Source organism: Hemiscyllium ocellatum, chromosome 12, assembly GCF_020745735.1.
Source record: "Hemiscyllium ocellatum isolate sHemOce1 chromosome 12, sHemOce1.pat.X.cur, whole genome shotgun sequence".
In the NCBI taxonomy this organism is placed as follows: Eukaryota; Metazoa; Chordata; class Chondrichthyes; order Orectolobiformes; family Hemiscylliidae; genus Hemiscyllium; species Hemiscyllium ocellatum.
In genome coordinates, this window is record NC_083412.1 from 89,197,559 (window position 1) to 89,215,566 (window position 18,008).

At 41.6% G+C, this 18,008-nt stretch overlaps 1 protein-coding gene across 1 annotated transcript in view; it reads left to right on the forward strand.

Annotated features, from left to right (window-relative positions):
* The first annotated feature begins 601 nt into the window (after window positions 1-601).
* mrpl39 (mitochondrial ribosomal protein L39) overlaps window positions 602-18,008 on the forward strand; it is a 34,392-nt gene continuing 16,985 nt past the window's right edge. The window contains exons 1-3 of the mRNA XM_060833229.1: window positions 602-863; window positions 12,622-12,828; window positions 17,723-17,862. Coding sequence (XP_060689212.1) covers window positions 821-863; window positions 12,622-12,828; window positions 17,723-17,862 — 390 coding nt within the window. The 5' untranslated portion in view covers window positions 602-820. The remainder of the gene's footprint in view (window positions 864-12,621; window positions 12,829-17,722; window positions 17,863-18,008) is intronic.

The following is an 18,008-nucleotide window of genomic DNA, read 5'->3' on the forward strand; positions in this document are numbered from 1 at the left end:
GTGATCTCCAGCATCTGCAGACCTCACTTTATACCTTTTATCTTAGCCTGCTTGGCACACTGTCCTCATTCCTGATGAAGGGCTTATGCCCGAAACATCGAATTTCCTTGGATGCTGCCTAACCTGCTGTGCTTTAACCAGCAACATATTTTCAACTTGATGGGCTAAATGGTCTTTTTCTGCACAGTAGGGTTTCCATGATTCTACAAGGTTAAAAATCACACACCAGGTCTTTATCTGACAGCACAAACGTTTGCAGCACTGCTCCTTCTTCAGCTAGCTACCTGACAAAGGAGCAGTACACTGAAAGCTTGTACTTTCAAATAAACCTGTTGGATTACAACCTGGTGTTGTTTGATTTTTAACTTCATCCATCACCGGCGTCTCCACATCACGATTCTATGAGGGTCACTGGACTCAAAACGTTAGCTCTGCTTTCTCTGCACACACCTGCTGAGCTTTCCCAGCAGCTTCTGTTTTAATGCTCCCTTCCCACTGGAACCTGGGCAATGGCAATCCCTCAAGGGGGTCAATTAGCCCCGCCCACTCAGCGCAGAACTTGCACAATGGGCGGGCACTGCTACGTCACACGCAAGGCTGCGTGTCCATGACGTTTGAACGTCGTGCCGACGGTACGTCCTTGTGGCTGGGGCAGAAACGCGTGCAGCGGCGGGTTGGGATATCGAGTGACAACGGAGACTGGCCTGGGAATTGAGCGCTCTTGTGTACTTCGATACGATCGATAATAGATCACCTTGTTTATTTTACTGGGACTGGCCGATCGCGGATAATTGTCGTTGCTTTCGCCAACTAGGTCACCATGTCCGTTCGCCGCGTCCGACGGGTTTTGGCTCCGTGTGCTCGTAAGTATCTGACATTTGGTTCCGGCTCCTGTTCTGAAAGGTTTTGTAATTTTATTGTGTTGCATTGGTAAATTCCAACTAGTAACTTGCATTAAGAGGTTTAATATGCTGTGCAACACAATCTACAATGTGACGGGCTTTTATATTGCAACCGAAAATATTTTTTAAAAACTTGCCATTGTCCTTCTGAGTTAAAAATCACACAATACTCTGTTATAGTCAAAGAGTGTGGTGCTGGGAAAGTATAGCAGGTCAGGCAGCATCCCAGGAGCAGGAGATTGGACATTTCGGGCATATGCCCTTCATCAGGAATGAGCTTGTGGGTCGGGGGGACTGAGACAAGTGGGAGGGAGGTGCTGGGGTGGGAGAGGTGGAAGGGGGAAGGTGGTTGGGAATGTGATAGGTAGATGAAGGTGATGGAGAAGGTCATAGGTAGGAGGAGCAGATGGTTGGAAAGGTGATGGACAGGTCAGGAGGGCAGTGCCGTGTTGGAGGCTTGGGACAGCAGGTTTATTTGCAAGTACTAACTTTCAAAACGCTGCTCCTTCACCAGGTAACTAGTGGGGCAGTTTCATAAGACACAGAATTTATAGCAAAACATCAGTGTCGTGCAATTAAAATGATATATCAAGCAAACCTAGATTGCTGTTAAGGCTTTCATCTTTAAGAATGGGTTGCAGGTTTTGCTTAATTAATATGTACAAACCAGAACTTCTTGAGATAACTTAAGGTATTATAAAAAAGTGACATCTCAGCTCAATGTATTAAGTGTGAGGTTACAATCTGCCTGTATCTCAATCTTGAGTCAGACTGGTTCTGTTTCTAAAGTAGAAATTTATAAAATGTTAAATTGATTGACTGTCTGCAGGTTGTATGATTTTTAAGCAAAAATAGAATGTATTGCAAGTACAATTCTGCAAATGTGAATTCACCCCATAGAATTGTGTGTGCGTGCGTGTGTGCACGCGCATGAGGGATAGAGAGTGTGAGTGTGTGTGTTTGCATTGTATGTGTTAGGTAGTGTGTGTGCATGAGTGTGATGGAGTATAAGCCTGTGTGTGGATGAAAGTGTGGGGGGTGTATGACGCTGTGATATTTTGCTATAAAATACATCTTTTGATTCTGCCCCACTAGCCCCACCTGATAGAGGAACAGCCCTCTAAAAGTTAGTACTTCCAAATAAACCTATTGGATGAAAACTTGGAGTTGTGATTTTTAGCTTTGTCCACCTTAGTCCAACACCGGCTCCTCCATATCATTGTCCTACTAGACCATAGGGCTGCTCCCTCTTTGGATGCTGCCTGAACTGCTGTGCTCTTCCAGCACCACTGATCCAGAATCTGGTTTCCAGCATCTGCAGTCATTGTTTTTACCTTTTTGCTCCCTCCTTTTCCCCCAGGTTGAGAAGGAGAGTCCTTCATGGTCACCTTAGCCACTGCAGGAATCGAACCCATGCTGTTGGCAACACTCTGAATTGTAATCCAGCTAATGAGCAACAGCAGCTGTGGAGTTGGGGGTTTGCGGGGGTGGGTACGGTTATCTTGTGGCAGAGGGTTGGGCAGTGAGTCAGGAGGTGAGTTACTTGCTGTCAGAGTTACAGCATTTAAACGGTCAGCCCAATTCAGTTTCTAGTCAATGGTAGTTCTGCTTCACTGACTACTTTTTATTTTTATGTTTTGGTTTGGTACGTGGGAATTTTAAAAAGGAGTAGGGTTGTAGTGAGATGTCAAAACTGTCAAGCTTACTGAGCTAATTGACTCCTAATGAAAATACATAAGGCAAAATGTCTAAAATTAAGTGCTGCAGATGCTGGAAGTCTGAAGTAAGACAAAGTACTTGAGAGATTTAGCAGGTCTGGCACCATCGGTGGAGAGAAATACAGTTATTGTTTCAAGTTTGGTATATCTTCAAACTTTATAAATTTGTAGGAGAAAAGACTGATAAGTCTTTGAAGATGATGTGTTGCTATGGAGGAAACAATAGGGAAATTTGTTTCCAAGTTACAAGGTATTTCAATAAAGGTTTGAAGTTTAATAATATTTCTTTCTTTGGGGAATGGATTACTCACCTGATCTATGTTACAAGCTTTGACTGATCTTATGGAAAATAAAGAATATGAAAGCATGGGAAGGGTTACAGCATGAAGACCACGGGTAATCTGTGTTCTGTGGAATGCAGAATGGGATAAGAATAGTGGAACATTCTTACACCAATTAGCAGAGTAAGGTTAAGGCGAGATGAGATAACACAAGCAATAAAGCAAGTTTCTCTGTTAAGTTATTATGTCAGCATTGGGACAATAAATACTTGGGACATGACATTAAATTATCTAATTAATAATTAGTAGAGTCAGCTTGAGAGAGGAGACTATTGTAATAGATGGAATAGCTAAATATCTATCATGACAGGTTAGTCTGGAATGGAAAGATCACTGTAGCAGAGTTAGCAATAAATATCTAATCGTGACATTAGAATAACATTAAGTAGAATAACATTAAGTAGAATTACAATAAAGAGATAATGGGAACTAACATCACTGGTTTATTGTGTAGCTAGAGTGAGGGACTTTGATTAATATAGTTGGACATGCTGATAAGCTAACAGAAACATGAAAAAAAATCTGAAAATCCACAGACCCTGAGGTTCGTGGGCATTTCAGAATCTGCTTTCTCAGTGTCACGGTTTTTTGTTTGCAAATAAAAGACTGCTTCTTAAGAAACTCTGTGTCTCCTGGTGATTCTCTATATTTTCTCCACCACAATCTTTAAACTGGGTTTTAGTGTCATAATGAATATGCTCAGAACTGTTCACCGATTACTTCCGAAAAGCAGAATCACATTGTTGACTTCTTGCTTTGCCTTTTACAAGCGTGGGCTGTTTGAGTACAGTGTGTTCTGTCAATTCTGGCAGCCAATTATTGCGGTTTATGGCCTGCTACTAGCATACATTATCACCAGTGTTGAAGTTTCTTCATATACAATCTTTCTCCATTGTTTCCCATTTGAAAGATGCTACTGCCCACCTAAAAAGATTTTCCATTTATCTCACAATTGAACAATATCATCTATGAACCAATTTCCATTTCAAACTTCACCAGTCTCTGAATATAATTTGCTGAACTGAAATGTTATCCTAGTAAACTTTCTTTGTACTTACCCATGGCCTAAGAAGAGTCCTAAGGTGTAGTGCCCAAAATTGTACCCAATACTCTGAGTACAAGAGCTTTATACAAGTTTAGCACAATTTCTTTGTATTTATATACATTGTCTTAATTGCCTATCAACCTGCTCTGTCACTACTAAAGTTTCATTAATGTGTATAGTCAGGTCCTTCTGCCCTTCCACCTCCCTCAAAATTGTGTCACTTAGATGATATCTGTTTTGTAACCTCATCCACAGCGACACATTTCTGAGATTTCGGAGTTCCTTTAATTCTCGTGTCCTGTGCGTTCTTGATTTTAATGGTTCCATCATTGACAGCTACCTCACTCCAAATTTCTTTAATTCCCTCACTCAGTCGTACTTCTCCTCTTAATGTGCAACATTACTTTTATCAAGGAGGTAGTTTTTTTTCTTGTCACCTATCCAAATGTCTGCTTGTTTCACTTGATGTTTATAATATTTCTGTGAAATAACATGGGATAGTTTGCTCTGCCAGTATGTCTCATTGCAATGTTGCTTCTCTATGTTTAACCCTGAAAGTGCATCACTTCAATTTTATCTCAATTAAGTTGATCTGCCCATATTTGCCCATTTTACCAGTGTCTCTCACTTGATATCTAATACTATTCCCCTCACTGTTTACAACACACTCAAATTTTGTACTATTGACAAATTTTGAATTGTGCTCCCTGTATCCATATCCGTCTCCCTTTTATAGTACAAGAGAAACAATGGCCATAATACAGAACTCTGGCGCACTCTGTTTTCTTACAGATGCAAAAAACAGTCTATCCTTGTCAAATCTCTGTCTCATACCCCTTTGTCAGTTAGATAGCCAAGTATATATCCTCCCTTCAAAACCATGTGCTTCAGTTTCCTAAATATGCCTTATCTGTGATACATAATGTGGAGACCTTAGTTCAGTGACATTATCACTATACTATTAATCTAGAGACCCAGGCTAATGCATGAACTGCAGAAGTTCAAGAAGGTCCTTCCCCACCACCTATTCATGGGCAATTAGAAATGAGCCACAAATGCTAGCCTAGCCAGCGATGTGTACATTCTATGAATGAATACAGAAAACATCATTGAATGCTTTTCAAAGTCCATATGTAAAGCATCCAGCTTCATTAATTCTCTGAATTTGCTGAACAATCAGGTTCATCAAACATATTTACCTTTCACAAATCTAGCTGCCTCTTATTAACTGATATGCCTCTGAGTGAGATTAATTTTGTACTTGACATTGGTCTTTGGTGGTTTAACTATCGCTCCGGTTAAACTGACTGGCTGATGTATCCTGATTAATAGTTGAGATTGTGGTGCTGGAAAAGCACAGCAGGTCAGGCAGCATCCGAGGAGCAAGAGAATCAACATTTCAGGCAAAAGCCCTTCATCACACTCTCCACTCTCATCTCCAGCATCTGTAGTCCCCACTTTCTCCTGTCCTGATTAATACCCCTCTCCTTTTATTTGAAAGCAGTATAACCTTTGTAACCCTCCAATTCTCTGACACCATTCTTGTAACAATTGTGTACTGAAAGATTGTGACCTTCACCTCATCTTCTCTTAGCAACCTTGTATGTACAGAAGATTCCCGACTTGTGAACACCTGACTTAATGTATGCTCATACTTTTGAACACAATGCCGAACATTGTTTAACAATTTAAAGCTCGACATGAATATTTCCTTCACTTACAGATGGCTACTTTCTGTTGTCCCACATTATGCACTGACTTGCAAACAAATCAACTTGAAGTGGACTCCAGAACAGAACCCATCCACAACCTGAGGACCGCTTGTATCCTTGTTGTGGTTCTGTTCACTGAGCTGGGAATTTGTGTTGCAGACGTTTCGTCCCCTGTCTAGGTGACATCCTCAGTGCTTGGGAGCCTCCTGTGAAGTGCTTCTGTGATCTTTCCTCTGGCATTTGTAGTAGTTTGAATCTGCCGCTTCCGGTTGTCAGTTCCAGCTGTCCACTGCAGTGGCCGGTATATTGGGTCCAGGTTGATGTGCTTATTGATTGAATCTGTGGATGAGTGCCATGCCTCTAGAAATTCCCTGGCTGTTCTATGTTTGGCTTGTCCTATAATAGTAATGTTGTCCCAGTTGAACTCATGTTGCTTGTCATCGGAGTGTGTGCCTACTAAGGATAGCTGGTTGTGTCGTTTCGAGGTTAGTTGGTGTTCATTGATGCGGATCATTAGCTGTCTTCCTGTTTGTCCTGTGTCGTGTTTTGTGCAATCCTTGCATGGGATTTTGTACACTACATTGGTTTTGCTCATGCTGGGTATCGGGTCCTTTGTCCTGGTAAGTTGTTGTCTGAGAGTGGCTGTTGGTTTGTGTGCTATTATGAGTCCTAGTGGTTGCAGTAGTCTGGCTGTCAGTTCGGAAATGCTCTTGATGTATGGTAGTGTGGCTAGTCCTTTGGGTTGTGGCATATCCTGGTTCTGTTGTCTTTCCCTTAGGCATCTGTTGATGAAATTGCGAGGGTATCCGTTTTTGGCGAATGCGTTGTATAGGTGTTGAATCTTCCTCTTTTTGCAGTTCTGGTGTACTGCAGTGTGTTGTGGCCCTTTTGAATAGTGTGTTGATGCAACTTCTTTTGTGTGTTGGGGTGGTTGCTGTCGTAGTTTAGGACTTGGTCTGTGTGTGGCTTTTCTGTATACCTCTGTGGTGAATTCTCTGCTTGTATCCTGTTTAGACAGGGTGACTTACTAAGTTTAAATTTTGCAACTTAGGATAAAAACAGGGAAAATGGTGTTACCTAAACTCTGCTTCCCTTCTTTCTGCAATTATTTGCTTTTTCTTTAAGTTTGACACTTTTTCTTTAACTTTTTTAAACTCTTCTCTTTGTAATTTTTCATGCTTGTTAAACTATATCAATTCAACGTGTTCTGAAATATTCCCTTAAATATGTTGGATGGAGTATAAAGGAAGACGTAATTGGAGCTTATCAGAAAAGTCGGGAGATAATCATTGATAATGATGGTCATTATATAATAATCTATGTTTAGACTAGAAAAATCAGATGTGTAAGTGTATTTTAAGAGTTCATAGAATAATTTCAGGTAGATTTTTAGAACAAAGAGTAGGCTATAATCTTACTGGACCCCTGCTGATTTATCCCTTACGCTGATCTGCCAGTTCACTTTATTTACTTGTTTTCATGCTCTTAAGATTGTTGTTATTTAAGTTTTAAAATACTAATCTTGGACCCTCTTGCCTCCCCCCTCAAACTGAAAGCAAAATTCAATCATTATGATCACTGTGACCTATGGGTATTTCACAATGAGGTCATTAATTAATCCTATTTCATTACAAAACCAGGTCGCATATTGCCTGTTGTCTGGATTGCTCCAGAATATGCTGCTGTAAGAAACTTCTACAAACTTCTCTTCCAGGCTCTCTTCCTGTCTGTATGCAGTTTAAAATGCCCCATTTTATTGTCGTACCTTTCTGATATTATTCCATATTTCTTCAAACTCCATCTTCTTCTGTGGTCATTATTAGAGGATCTATACAGCACTCCCACAAGGAACTTTTTTCCCTATATCATCTCTCATCTCAATCAAACCACTTTTGTATTTTGATTTCCTAAACCCAATACCTCCCTTCCACATTTCCTAACTACTTGTTCTTCCTAAATGCCCAATAATCTTTCATATACATGTTACAATCTATGTTGTCCTGAGCCATCTCTGTAATGGTTATCAGATCATATTTATTTCTGTTTGCAATACTGGGACTGCCACGGTGTTAAGGGTTTAGATGGAGAGGAATTTAAGTGTGTACAAGAAAATTTTCTGATTCAGTATGTGAATATACTCACTACAGAAGGTGCAAAACTTGACCTATGCTTGGGAAATAAGGCAGGGCAGGTGACTGAGATGTCAGTGGGGGAGCACTTTGGGGCTAGTGACCGTAATTCTATTAGTTTTAAAGTAGTGATGGAAAAGGGTAGACCAGATCTAAAAGTTGAAGTTCTAAATTGGAGAAAAGCCAATTTTGACAGTATTCAGCAAAAACTTTCAAAAGCTGATTAGGGGCAGATGTTCGCAGGTAAAGGGATGCCTGGAAAATGGGAATCCTTCAGAAATGAGGTAACGAGAGTCCAGAGACAGTATATTCCTGTTAGGATGAAAGGAAAGGCTGGTAGGTATAGGGAATGCTGGATGACTAAAGAAATTGAGGGTTTGGTTAAGAAAAAGAAGGAAGCATATGTCAGGTATAGACAGGATAGATCGAGTGAATCCTTAGAGGAGTATAAAGGAAGTAGGAGTATACTTAAGAGGGAAATCAGGAGGGCAAAAAGGGGTCATGAGATAGCTTTGCCAAAATAGAGTTAATGAGAATCCAAAGACATTCAGGACATAACGGTAACTAGGGAGAGAATAGATCAGCAAGGCAGCCTTTGTTTGGAGCCGCAGGAAATGGGGGAGATATTAAATGAGTATTTTGCATCCGGGTGGACTGTGGAAAAGGATATGGAAGATATAGAGTGTAGGGAAATAGATGGTGACATCTTGAAAAATGTCCATATTACAGAGGAGGAAGTGCTGGATGTCTTGAAACACATAAAATTGGGTAAGTCCCCAGAAGCTGATCAGGTGTACCTTTAAACTCTGTGGGTAGCTAGAGAAGTGATTGCTGGACCTCTTGCTGAGATATTTTATATCATTGATAGTCACGGGTAGGTGCTGGCAGACTGGTGGTTCGCTAATGTGGTGCCACTGTTTAAAAAGGGTGGTAAGGACGAGCCAGGGAACTATAGACTAGTGAGTCTGACATTTGTGGTGGAAACGTTGTTGGAGGGAATCCTGAGGGACAGGATGTACATGTATTTGGAAAGGGAAGGACTGATTAGGGATAATCAACATGGCTTTGTGCGTGGAAAATCATGTCTCACAAACTTGATTGAGTCTTTTGAAGAAGTAACAAAGAGGATTGATGAGGGCAGAGCAGTAGATGTGATCTATATGGACTTCAGTAAGGTATTTGACAAGGTTCCCCATGGGAGACTGGTTAGCAAGGTTAAATCTCATGGAATACAGGGAGAACTAGCCATTTGGATACAGAACTGGCTCAAAGGTAGAAGACGGAGGGTGGTGGTGGAGGGTTGTTTTTCAAACTGGAGGCCTGTGACCAGTGGTTGCCACAAGGATCAGTGCTGGGTCAACTACTTTTTGTCATTTACATAAATGATTTGGATGTGAGCTTAAGAGGTATGGTTAGTAAGTTTGCAGATGACACCAAAATTGGAGGTGTAGTGGACAGCGAAGAGGGTTACCTCAGGTTACAACAGGATCTTGATCAGATGGGCCAATAGGCTGAGAAGTGGCAGATGGAGTTTAATTCAGATAAATGCGAGGTGCTACACTTTGGGAAGGCAAATCTTAGCAGGATTCATACACTGAATGGTAAGGTCCTAGGGAGTGTTGCTGAACAAAGAGACCTTGGAGTGCAGGTTCATAGCTCCTTGAAAGTGGAGTCACAGGTAGATAGGTTTGTGAAGAAGGCATTTGGAATGCTTTCTTTTATTGGTCAGAGTATTGAGTACAGGAGTTGGAAGGTCATGTTGCGGCTGTTGGTTAGGCCACTGTTGGAATATTGTGTGCAATTCTGGTCTCCCTCCTATCGGATGGATGTTGTGAAATGTGAAAGGTTCAGAAAAGATTTACAAGGATGTTGCCAGGGTTGGAGGATTTGAGCTACAGGGAGAGGCTGAACAAGCTGGAGCTGTTTTCCCTGGAGCATCGGAGGCTGAGGGGTGACCTTATAGAGGTTTTTAAAATCATGGGCATGGATAAGGTAAATAGACAAAGTCTTTTCCCCGGGGTGGAGGAGTCCAGAACTAGAGGGCATACGTTTAGGGTAAGAGGGGGAGATATATAAAAGAGACCTAAGGGGCACCTGTTTCACACAGAGGGTGATAAGGGCATGAAATGAGCTGCCAGAGGAAGTGGTGGTGGCTAGTATGATTGCAACATTTAAAAGGCATTTGGATGGGTATATAAATAGGAAGGGTTTGGAGGGATATGGGCCAGGTGGGTGCTGGCAGGTGGGAGTAGATTGGGTTGGGTCATCTGGTCAGCATGGACGGGTTGGACCGAAGGGTCTGTTTCCGTGCTGTACATCTATATGACTCTATGCCTCTTCTGTGACATTCATGTCATCTCTTATGAAGACAGGTACACCTCAAGTTCTTTAGCAATCATCTTAAATTTGTGTCCGTTGGGGACCCATTTCTCAAAGGAAGTATACAAATAGGGAGAAATTATCTCCCCTCAATGTCTGTTGCTCCAAAGAGGACTATCCTAACTTATTTAAGGAGGGAAGCAATTTAGAAAAGGTTCGCTTGACTGACACCTGGGATAGGGATGTTCTGATATGAGGATAACTCCAGCTTATCCTGTATCACCTGAGAATTAGAAGAATAAGAACTGATCTTGTTGAGACATACAAGATCCTCAGGACTTGACAGGATGCATGCTGAAAGGCTATTTCTCCTTCAGGCATAAAGTAAAACTTGGGAGTTTAAATATAAGGTGGACATGAGGAGACTTTTTTTTCTTTTGAAAAGTCTCAAGTTTGAAACTCTGCTTCTCTGTAGAGTTGGAGTCATTGCACATGTTTTAAGTAGAAATAAACGGGTCTTTGAACAACGAGAGAGCCAGATGTTATAGGAAGTAAGTGGGAATGTGAAGCTGAGGCTGTAATCGGATTGGCCATGACATCCTGGAATGATCGAGCTGATTGGAATGGTTCTTCACCTTTTGTTTCCCTTGTCATTGCATCTTCTTGGTATGTTGTTGCTGTGGGGCATTAAGGTTGCAGCTTTAGTCTGATAGGTTTACATTAGCAACTTCCAAATTAACTCAATGAATATGTTTTTATTGGAAATATAGAAGTAGGTTTAGAGTGAGAGTTGATTGAAGCAGTGTAGGTGAGTGTAAGTTTAAACCATGTGTTCAAAGAAAGCCCACTTTTTAGCCACAGTGATCAACAAAGGAATTCAGATGCTTGAACTTTAATGAAGTAATAACAAACACCAAATGGAGAATAATATTAAAAGTACTGAATTAAAGGCAGCCAATAGGACTGCACATAGAATTGACCAAAAGGTTGATTATTTGAATGCAAAAATTTAGTTAAATTGTTATCAGATAGAGTAAGAATAAATGGATCATTCTCTAGATGGTAGGCTGCTACTATTGGGGTAATTTAAGCCTCAGGGCTAGGTCTACAATTATTTTCCATGTATATGTATGATTTGGATGTTGTAACAGTTCCAGATTTGCAGGTGACATCAAATTGGATGGGAATGCAAGTTGTGGGGAAGGTGCAAGGAGACTTCAAGAGGGTTTGGACACACCGTGTTAATGGGCTAGACATGGCTAATGGAATAAAATGTAAATATGTGTGAAGTTATTTGGTAGAGAAGAAACAAGTTGAATTTTATTTTAAATGGTGAGAGGTTGGGAAGGATGGAAGTCCAGAAAGATCTGGTTGTTCTTTGCCATGGGTCACTAAAACCGAGTGTGCAGGGAGCAGCAAGCAATTAGAAAGGTGAGTGAAAACTGGCATTCATTTCAAAGGGATTTAAACACAGGAGTAAAAATGATCTTTTTGCTTTTGTGCGGAACCTTGGATTTCCATGTAAAGGTTTGGCCGTCCTTATGTAAGAAAGGATATACTTGCCATTTGAAGGGAGTGCAGTGGAGGTTCTCCGAACAAATTCTTGAGATGGCAACATTGTTTTCTGAGGAAATTGTGTTTGTATTCTCTTCATTGCTTTGAAGAATGACAGGTGTTTTTTAAACTTAGAAAGTTCTTACAGGGCAAGACAGATTCCTGGCTAGGGGACAAAATCTCCGGATAAAGCCATTTAAGACTGAAATGAGGAGGGATTTCTTAACAGAGTGGTGAATCTTTGGAATTCTTGATCACAGAAGGCTGTAGAAGTTCAATCATTGACCAGGTTCAAGTCAGAAATCAGATTTCTAGAGATGAATGACATCAAGGGATATGGAGATCATGTGGAGAAATTGTTTTGACGAGATGATCTAACATGATCTAGAATGGTGAGGCAGGTTTGATGGGGTGATCAGTATACACCTGTGCCTGTATTCTTATGTTCTGCCCAAATTTTACCCAATGCTGTTGTTATAAGAGTCATAGTCATAGAGATGTACAGCATGGAAACAGACCCTTCGGTCCAACTGTCCATGCCGACCAAATATCCCAACCCAATCTAGTCCACGTTCTCATTTATCACATTGGAACAATGTGGAGAAACTTTGTGGGCTGACCCATGACAATAATAAGGTGCCACACAATCCTGAAGAGTTTAGATAGATAGCTAATGAGAATCTGGCAGGACATGTTCAAACCAAAGGGCAAATCCACTGCCTGGAAGGGAAGTGGCAGCAGATCCATAGTAAGATTCAAAAGGCACTTGGCAAGAGGAAGAACTTGTGGGGAGAACAATGAAAATGTGGAACTCATTGGATAGTTCTTTTATAGACCATAATGGATTGAATGCTGTCTTTCTGTGCTGTAAACGTCTATGCTTGTGTTGTCCCTTGTACAGGATTCCTTTCGACAGCTGCAGATTCGTGCCTGGCGAGCACAGAGCTGCTTCAGAAGCGCAGCCAGCTATTTGACAAGGAGAAAGACAGACAGCGAGCCCTGATCCCAAGGATTGAGAAAATTGAAGTTAAACATGTGGGGACACCTGATCCTGGAACAGTCTTCATCATGAACAAGGGCCTTTCCACTCCTTACAACTGTGCCATGCGTAAGTAAAAGTTTGGTAAGTTAGAAAACAGTTTAGATTTTGAGAGTTTCAATCACGGGGTTGTTCCAGGTAGCAGATAGGGAGAAGCAAAGCCATAGTGGTAATTTAAGTAAGAGAACAAAAACTTTATGCTGAAGGTACGGAGGTGGACTGATGGATCAAAGCAACATTCATTGTAGGTCAGCTATGAGTCCTGTGATGGGTGAGTTAGACATGTTGTCAGCAATAGAACATAGGTGAATAAGGTAGGTGAACTTGCAGCGTGGGTTGGTACCTGGGACTTCGATGTTGTGGCCATTACAGAGACGTGGGTAGAACAGGGACAAGAATGGCTGTTGCAGGTTCCAGGGTTTAAATGTTTTAGTAGGATCAGACATGGGGGTAAAAAAGGGGGAGGTGTGGCATTACTTGTCAAAGATAGTATTACAGCAGTGGAATGGACGATGGAAGAGGACTTGCCATCTGAGGTAGTTTGGGCTGAGGTTAGAAATAGGAAAGGTGAGGTCACCCTGTTAGGTGTTTTCTACAGGCCTCCTAATAGTCCTAGAGAAGTAAAGGATAATATTGCGAGGATGATTCAGGAAAAGAGTGAAGGTAGCAGGGTGGTTGTTATGGGGGACTTTAACTTCCCAGATATTGACTGGGAGAGCTATAGCTCGAGTTCATTAGATGGGTCGGTGTTTGTCCAATGTGTGCAGGAGGGTTTCCTGACACAATATGTAGACAGGCCAACAAGAGGTGAGGCTATACTGGATTTGGTTCTAGGTAATGAACCAGGCCAGGTGTTAGACTTGGAGGTAGGTGAGCACTTCGGGGACAGTGACCACAACTCGGTGACTTTTACTTTAGTGATGGAGAGGGATAAGTGTGCGCAGCAGGGCAAGAGTTATAGCTGGGGGCAGGGAAATTATGATGCGGTGAGGCATGACTTAGGATGTGTGGATTGGAAAAACAGGCTTCAAGAGAAGAACACTAATGAGATGTGGGGATTGTTCAAGGAGCAGCTACTACGTGTCCTCGATAAGTATGTACCGGTCAGGCATGGTGTAAAGGGCCTTGTGAGGCAGCCGTGGTTTAGTAAGGAATTGGAATCCCTTGTGAAAGGGAAGAAGGCGGCATATGTAAAGATGAGGCGTGAAGGTTCAGTTGGGGCGATAGAGAGTTATAAGGTAGCCAGGAAGGATCTAAAGAGAGAGCTAAGAGAAGCGAGAAGGGGACATGAAAAGTTCTTTAGCTGGTAGGATTACGGAAAACCCAAAGGCTTTCTATAGGTATGTCAGGAATAAAAGGATGACTAGGGTAGGTATCGGTCCAGTCAAGGATAGTAGTGGGAAGTTGTGTGTGGAGGCGGAGGAGATTGGAGAGACACTAAATCAATACTTTTCATCAGTATTCACTCAGGAACAGGACACTGTTGCTGATGTGAATATGGAGTCACAAATGATTAGAATGGATGGCCTGGAAATATGCAGGGAAGAGGTTCTGGGAATATTGGAGAGGATGAAAATAGATAAGTCTCCTGGGCCTGATGGCATTTACCCTAGGATCCTATGGGAAGCTAGGGAGGAGATAGCAGAGCCATTGGCCTGGATTTTTATGTCGTCATTGTCAACGGGAATAGTACCAGAGGACTGGAGGATAGCGAATGTGGTCCCCTTGTTCAAGAAAGGGAGTAGGGATAGCCCTAGTAACTATAGGCCAGTGAGTCTGACTTCAGTGGTGGGCAAAGTCTTAGAGAGAATGGTAAGGGATAAGATTTATGAACATCTGGATAGGAATAACGTGATCAAGGATAGCCAGCATGGTTTTGTGAAGGGCAGGTCGTGCCTCACAAACCTTATTGAGTTCTTTGAGAAGGTGACCAAGGAAGTGGACGAGGGTAAAGCAGTAGATGTTGTGTATATGGATTTTAGTAAGGCGTTCGATAAGGTTCCCCATGGTACGCTAATGCTAAAACTACGGATGTATGGCATTGAGGATACATTAGAGGTTTGGATTAGGAATTGGCTGGCTGGAAGGAGACAGAGGGTAGTAGTTGATGGACTATGTTCATCTTGGAGTGCAGTTACTAGCGGTGTACCACAAGGATCTGTTTTGGGACCATTGCTTTTTGTTATCTTTTATAAATGATCTAGAGGAAGGGCTTGAAAGCTGGGTAAGCAAGTTTGCGGATGACACAAAAGTCGGTGGAGTTGTGGATAGTGAGGAAGGAAGTGGTAGGTTACAGCGGGATATAGATAAGTTGCAGAGCTGGGCAGAAAGGTGGCAAATGGAATTCAATGTAGCTAAGTGTGAAGTCATTCACTTTGGTAGGAGTAACAAGAGGATGGATTACTGGGCTAATGGTAGGCTACTTGGTAGTGTGGATGAGCAGAGGGATCTTGGTGTCCATGTACACAGATCTCTGAAAGTTGCCACCCAGGTAAATAGTGCTGTGAGGAAGGCATATGGTGTACTGGGCTTTATTGGTAGAGGAATTGAGTTCCGGAGTCCCGAGGTCATGTTGCAACTGTATAAGACTCTGGTGCGGCCTCATCTGGAGTATTGTGTGCAGTTTTGGTCGCCATACTATAGGAAGGATGTGGAGGCATTGGAACGAGTGCAGAGGAGGTTTACCAGGATGTTGCCTGGAATGGTAGGAAAATCTTATGAGGAAAGGCTGAGGCACTTGGGGCTGTTCTCATTGGAGAAGAGAAGGTTTAGGGGAGATTTGATAGAGGTGTATAAGATGATTAGGGGTTTAGATAGGGTCGACACTGAGAACCTTTTACCGCTAATGGAGTCAGGTGTTACTAGGGGACACAGCTTTAAATTAAGGGGTGGTAGGTATAGGACAGATGTTAGGGGTAGATTCTTTACACAGCGGGTTGTGAGTTCATGGAATGCCCTGCCAGTAGCAGTGGTGAACTCTCCTTTATGGTCATTTAAGCGGGCATTGGATAGGCATTTGGAAGTTATTGGGCTAGTGTAGGTTAGGTAGGATTCGGTCGGCGCAACATCGAGGGCCGAAGGGCCTGTACTGCGCTGTATCTTTCTATGTTCTATGTTCTATAGTTTTAGCTGTGCTGAAGATTATGATAGCCTGAAGTTGAGAGGCTGCTCAGGAAATTGTATTGTTATGGCTGAAGATGCATTTGGTATGACTGCAATAGGGGGAGATTTTCTCTTCATTCGTATTGACTGTGGTGTTGCTCGGGCTCGTTGGTGCAAAATTGAAGGCTGCATGGCGAAGGGAGGGAAACCTACATCGGCTCCTGTTCCAACAATATCTCAAAATGAACCTTTTCCTTCTTGTTTTTTTCATGATACTGACCCCAAATCAAAGAAGCTTTATTAAATTAAAACAAATGCATCAACCCACTGAGTAGCCACTTCTTTTGATGACCCAAGGATTACTCTCATGAGGAGCTGGTCACTTGTCAGTATATAGTGCTACAGTTGCTCAGTGTCACTTTGCTGGTGATTGATTTTCCTGAGTTCCTCCCTCTACCAGGTCCTGATTTATTTGTGCTGGTGAGATATTATTTATATTCTCTGTAATCAAGACAGATGCAAAAAGAAACCTGGCTTAATTCAGTTTCCATTTCCTTTCTTTCTATTATTAATTCTCCAGACTTACTTTCTATCGGACCAGTACTTTCTCTTCTTAAATTATTTATTGAGGCCCTTACTATGTATTTTTTCTCCTTGTAGTTGGCTTTGTCTAGCTTTCAGAGAAAATCATACTCTGATTTTTTTTCCTCTCTATTCATTTTTTGATCATTCTTGCTTTTTTTTATATTCTACTCAATCTTCTGACATGCTTCCTGTCTTTATCCAATTTTGTTTAGTTCGATACTATCTTCTAACATTTCTAGTTAACCAATGGTAGTGGGTCTGTCCGTTAGATTTTTCTTAGTCATTGGAATGTACATATTTCATATATTAACTATTCCTTAACTACTTGCCACTGCATCCCTGGCAGTATCTGCAGAGAGAAATCAGTGTTAGCGTTTTGGAACCAGTTCTGAGGAAAGGTCACAGGACCTGAAACATTAACTCTGATTTCAGCTGCTGCCAGACCTGCTGAGCTTTTCTAGCAATTTCTGTTTTTGTAAAACAATTTTTCTTTATTTATACGCCCATGCTAATGTTCAAGGGCTTTGAAAACCCATCTCACAAACGAATTTGTTCCTTTATCATTTTCTCATTTCTACCCAAACTATTTCCACATTTTGATTTTCTGAACTTGGGTTATTCCTGCCAATTGCATGAATACCTTCATTAACTAAGATGTGGAGATGCAGGTGTTGGGACTGGGGTGTACAAAGTTAAAAATCACATGACTCCAGGTTATAGTCCAACAGGTTTAATTGGAAGCACTAGCTTTTGGACCGCTGCTCCTTCATCAGGTGGTTGTGAGCAGCGCTCTGAAAGCTAGTGCTTCCAATTAAACCTGTTGGACTATAACCTGGAGTCATGTGATTTTTAACTTCATTAACTAACCGAGCTACCCATCCATGTTTACCTACTTTCCTATCATTCCAGTTTTCCTCTACCATTCATGTTTAGGGTCCAAGCTATGTCATCCTGTAGCTGTATCTCAAATGGCGACGAATCTTTCTCATTGATTTGTTTTTGCACTTTCAGTTCTTTTTTTTTATTTAATGCTACATGCATTCAGATACAGAGCCTTCAATTTTATCCTTTTTGCTCTTTATTTGTAAATATATCTTCATTGGCACAGCATTGACATTTTACTCTGGTTAGGCTCCTGTATAGTGACTTGGGAAGTTTCACCATGCTAAGGAAGCTGTATAAATCCAAGCAGTTGTTGGTGTTTGTGAAATGAATCTGTCATTTAGAACCGTGAGTTGCTTCATTCTGTAACCTCTCTTCTTGTCTGTCTGCACAGATATGAGTGAATGGTGTGTAAAGCGTTCTATACTTGCACTGGTGGATGGGGAAGTCTGGGATATGTATAAACCCCTCACCAAATCCTGTGACATTCAATTTCTGACTTTCAAGGATGAGAACCCAGAAGAAGTTAATAAGGTAAAGTTTCCATAATGTGGTTCCATTGGTGTGGACAGTGATTTGACTGATTTATTATTGTCACATGCACCTAGTTTGTTTTGTATGCATTATAGGCCGAGATGACAACTGGTGAGTGTGGGTCATAGAAAAGAAACAAAATTCTC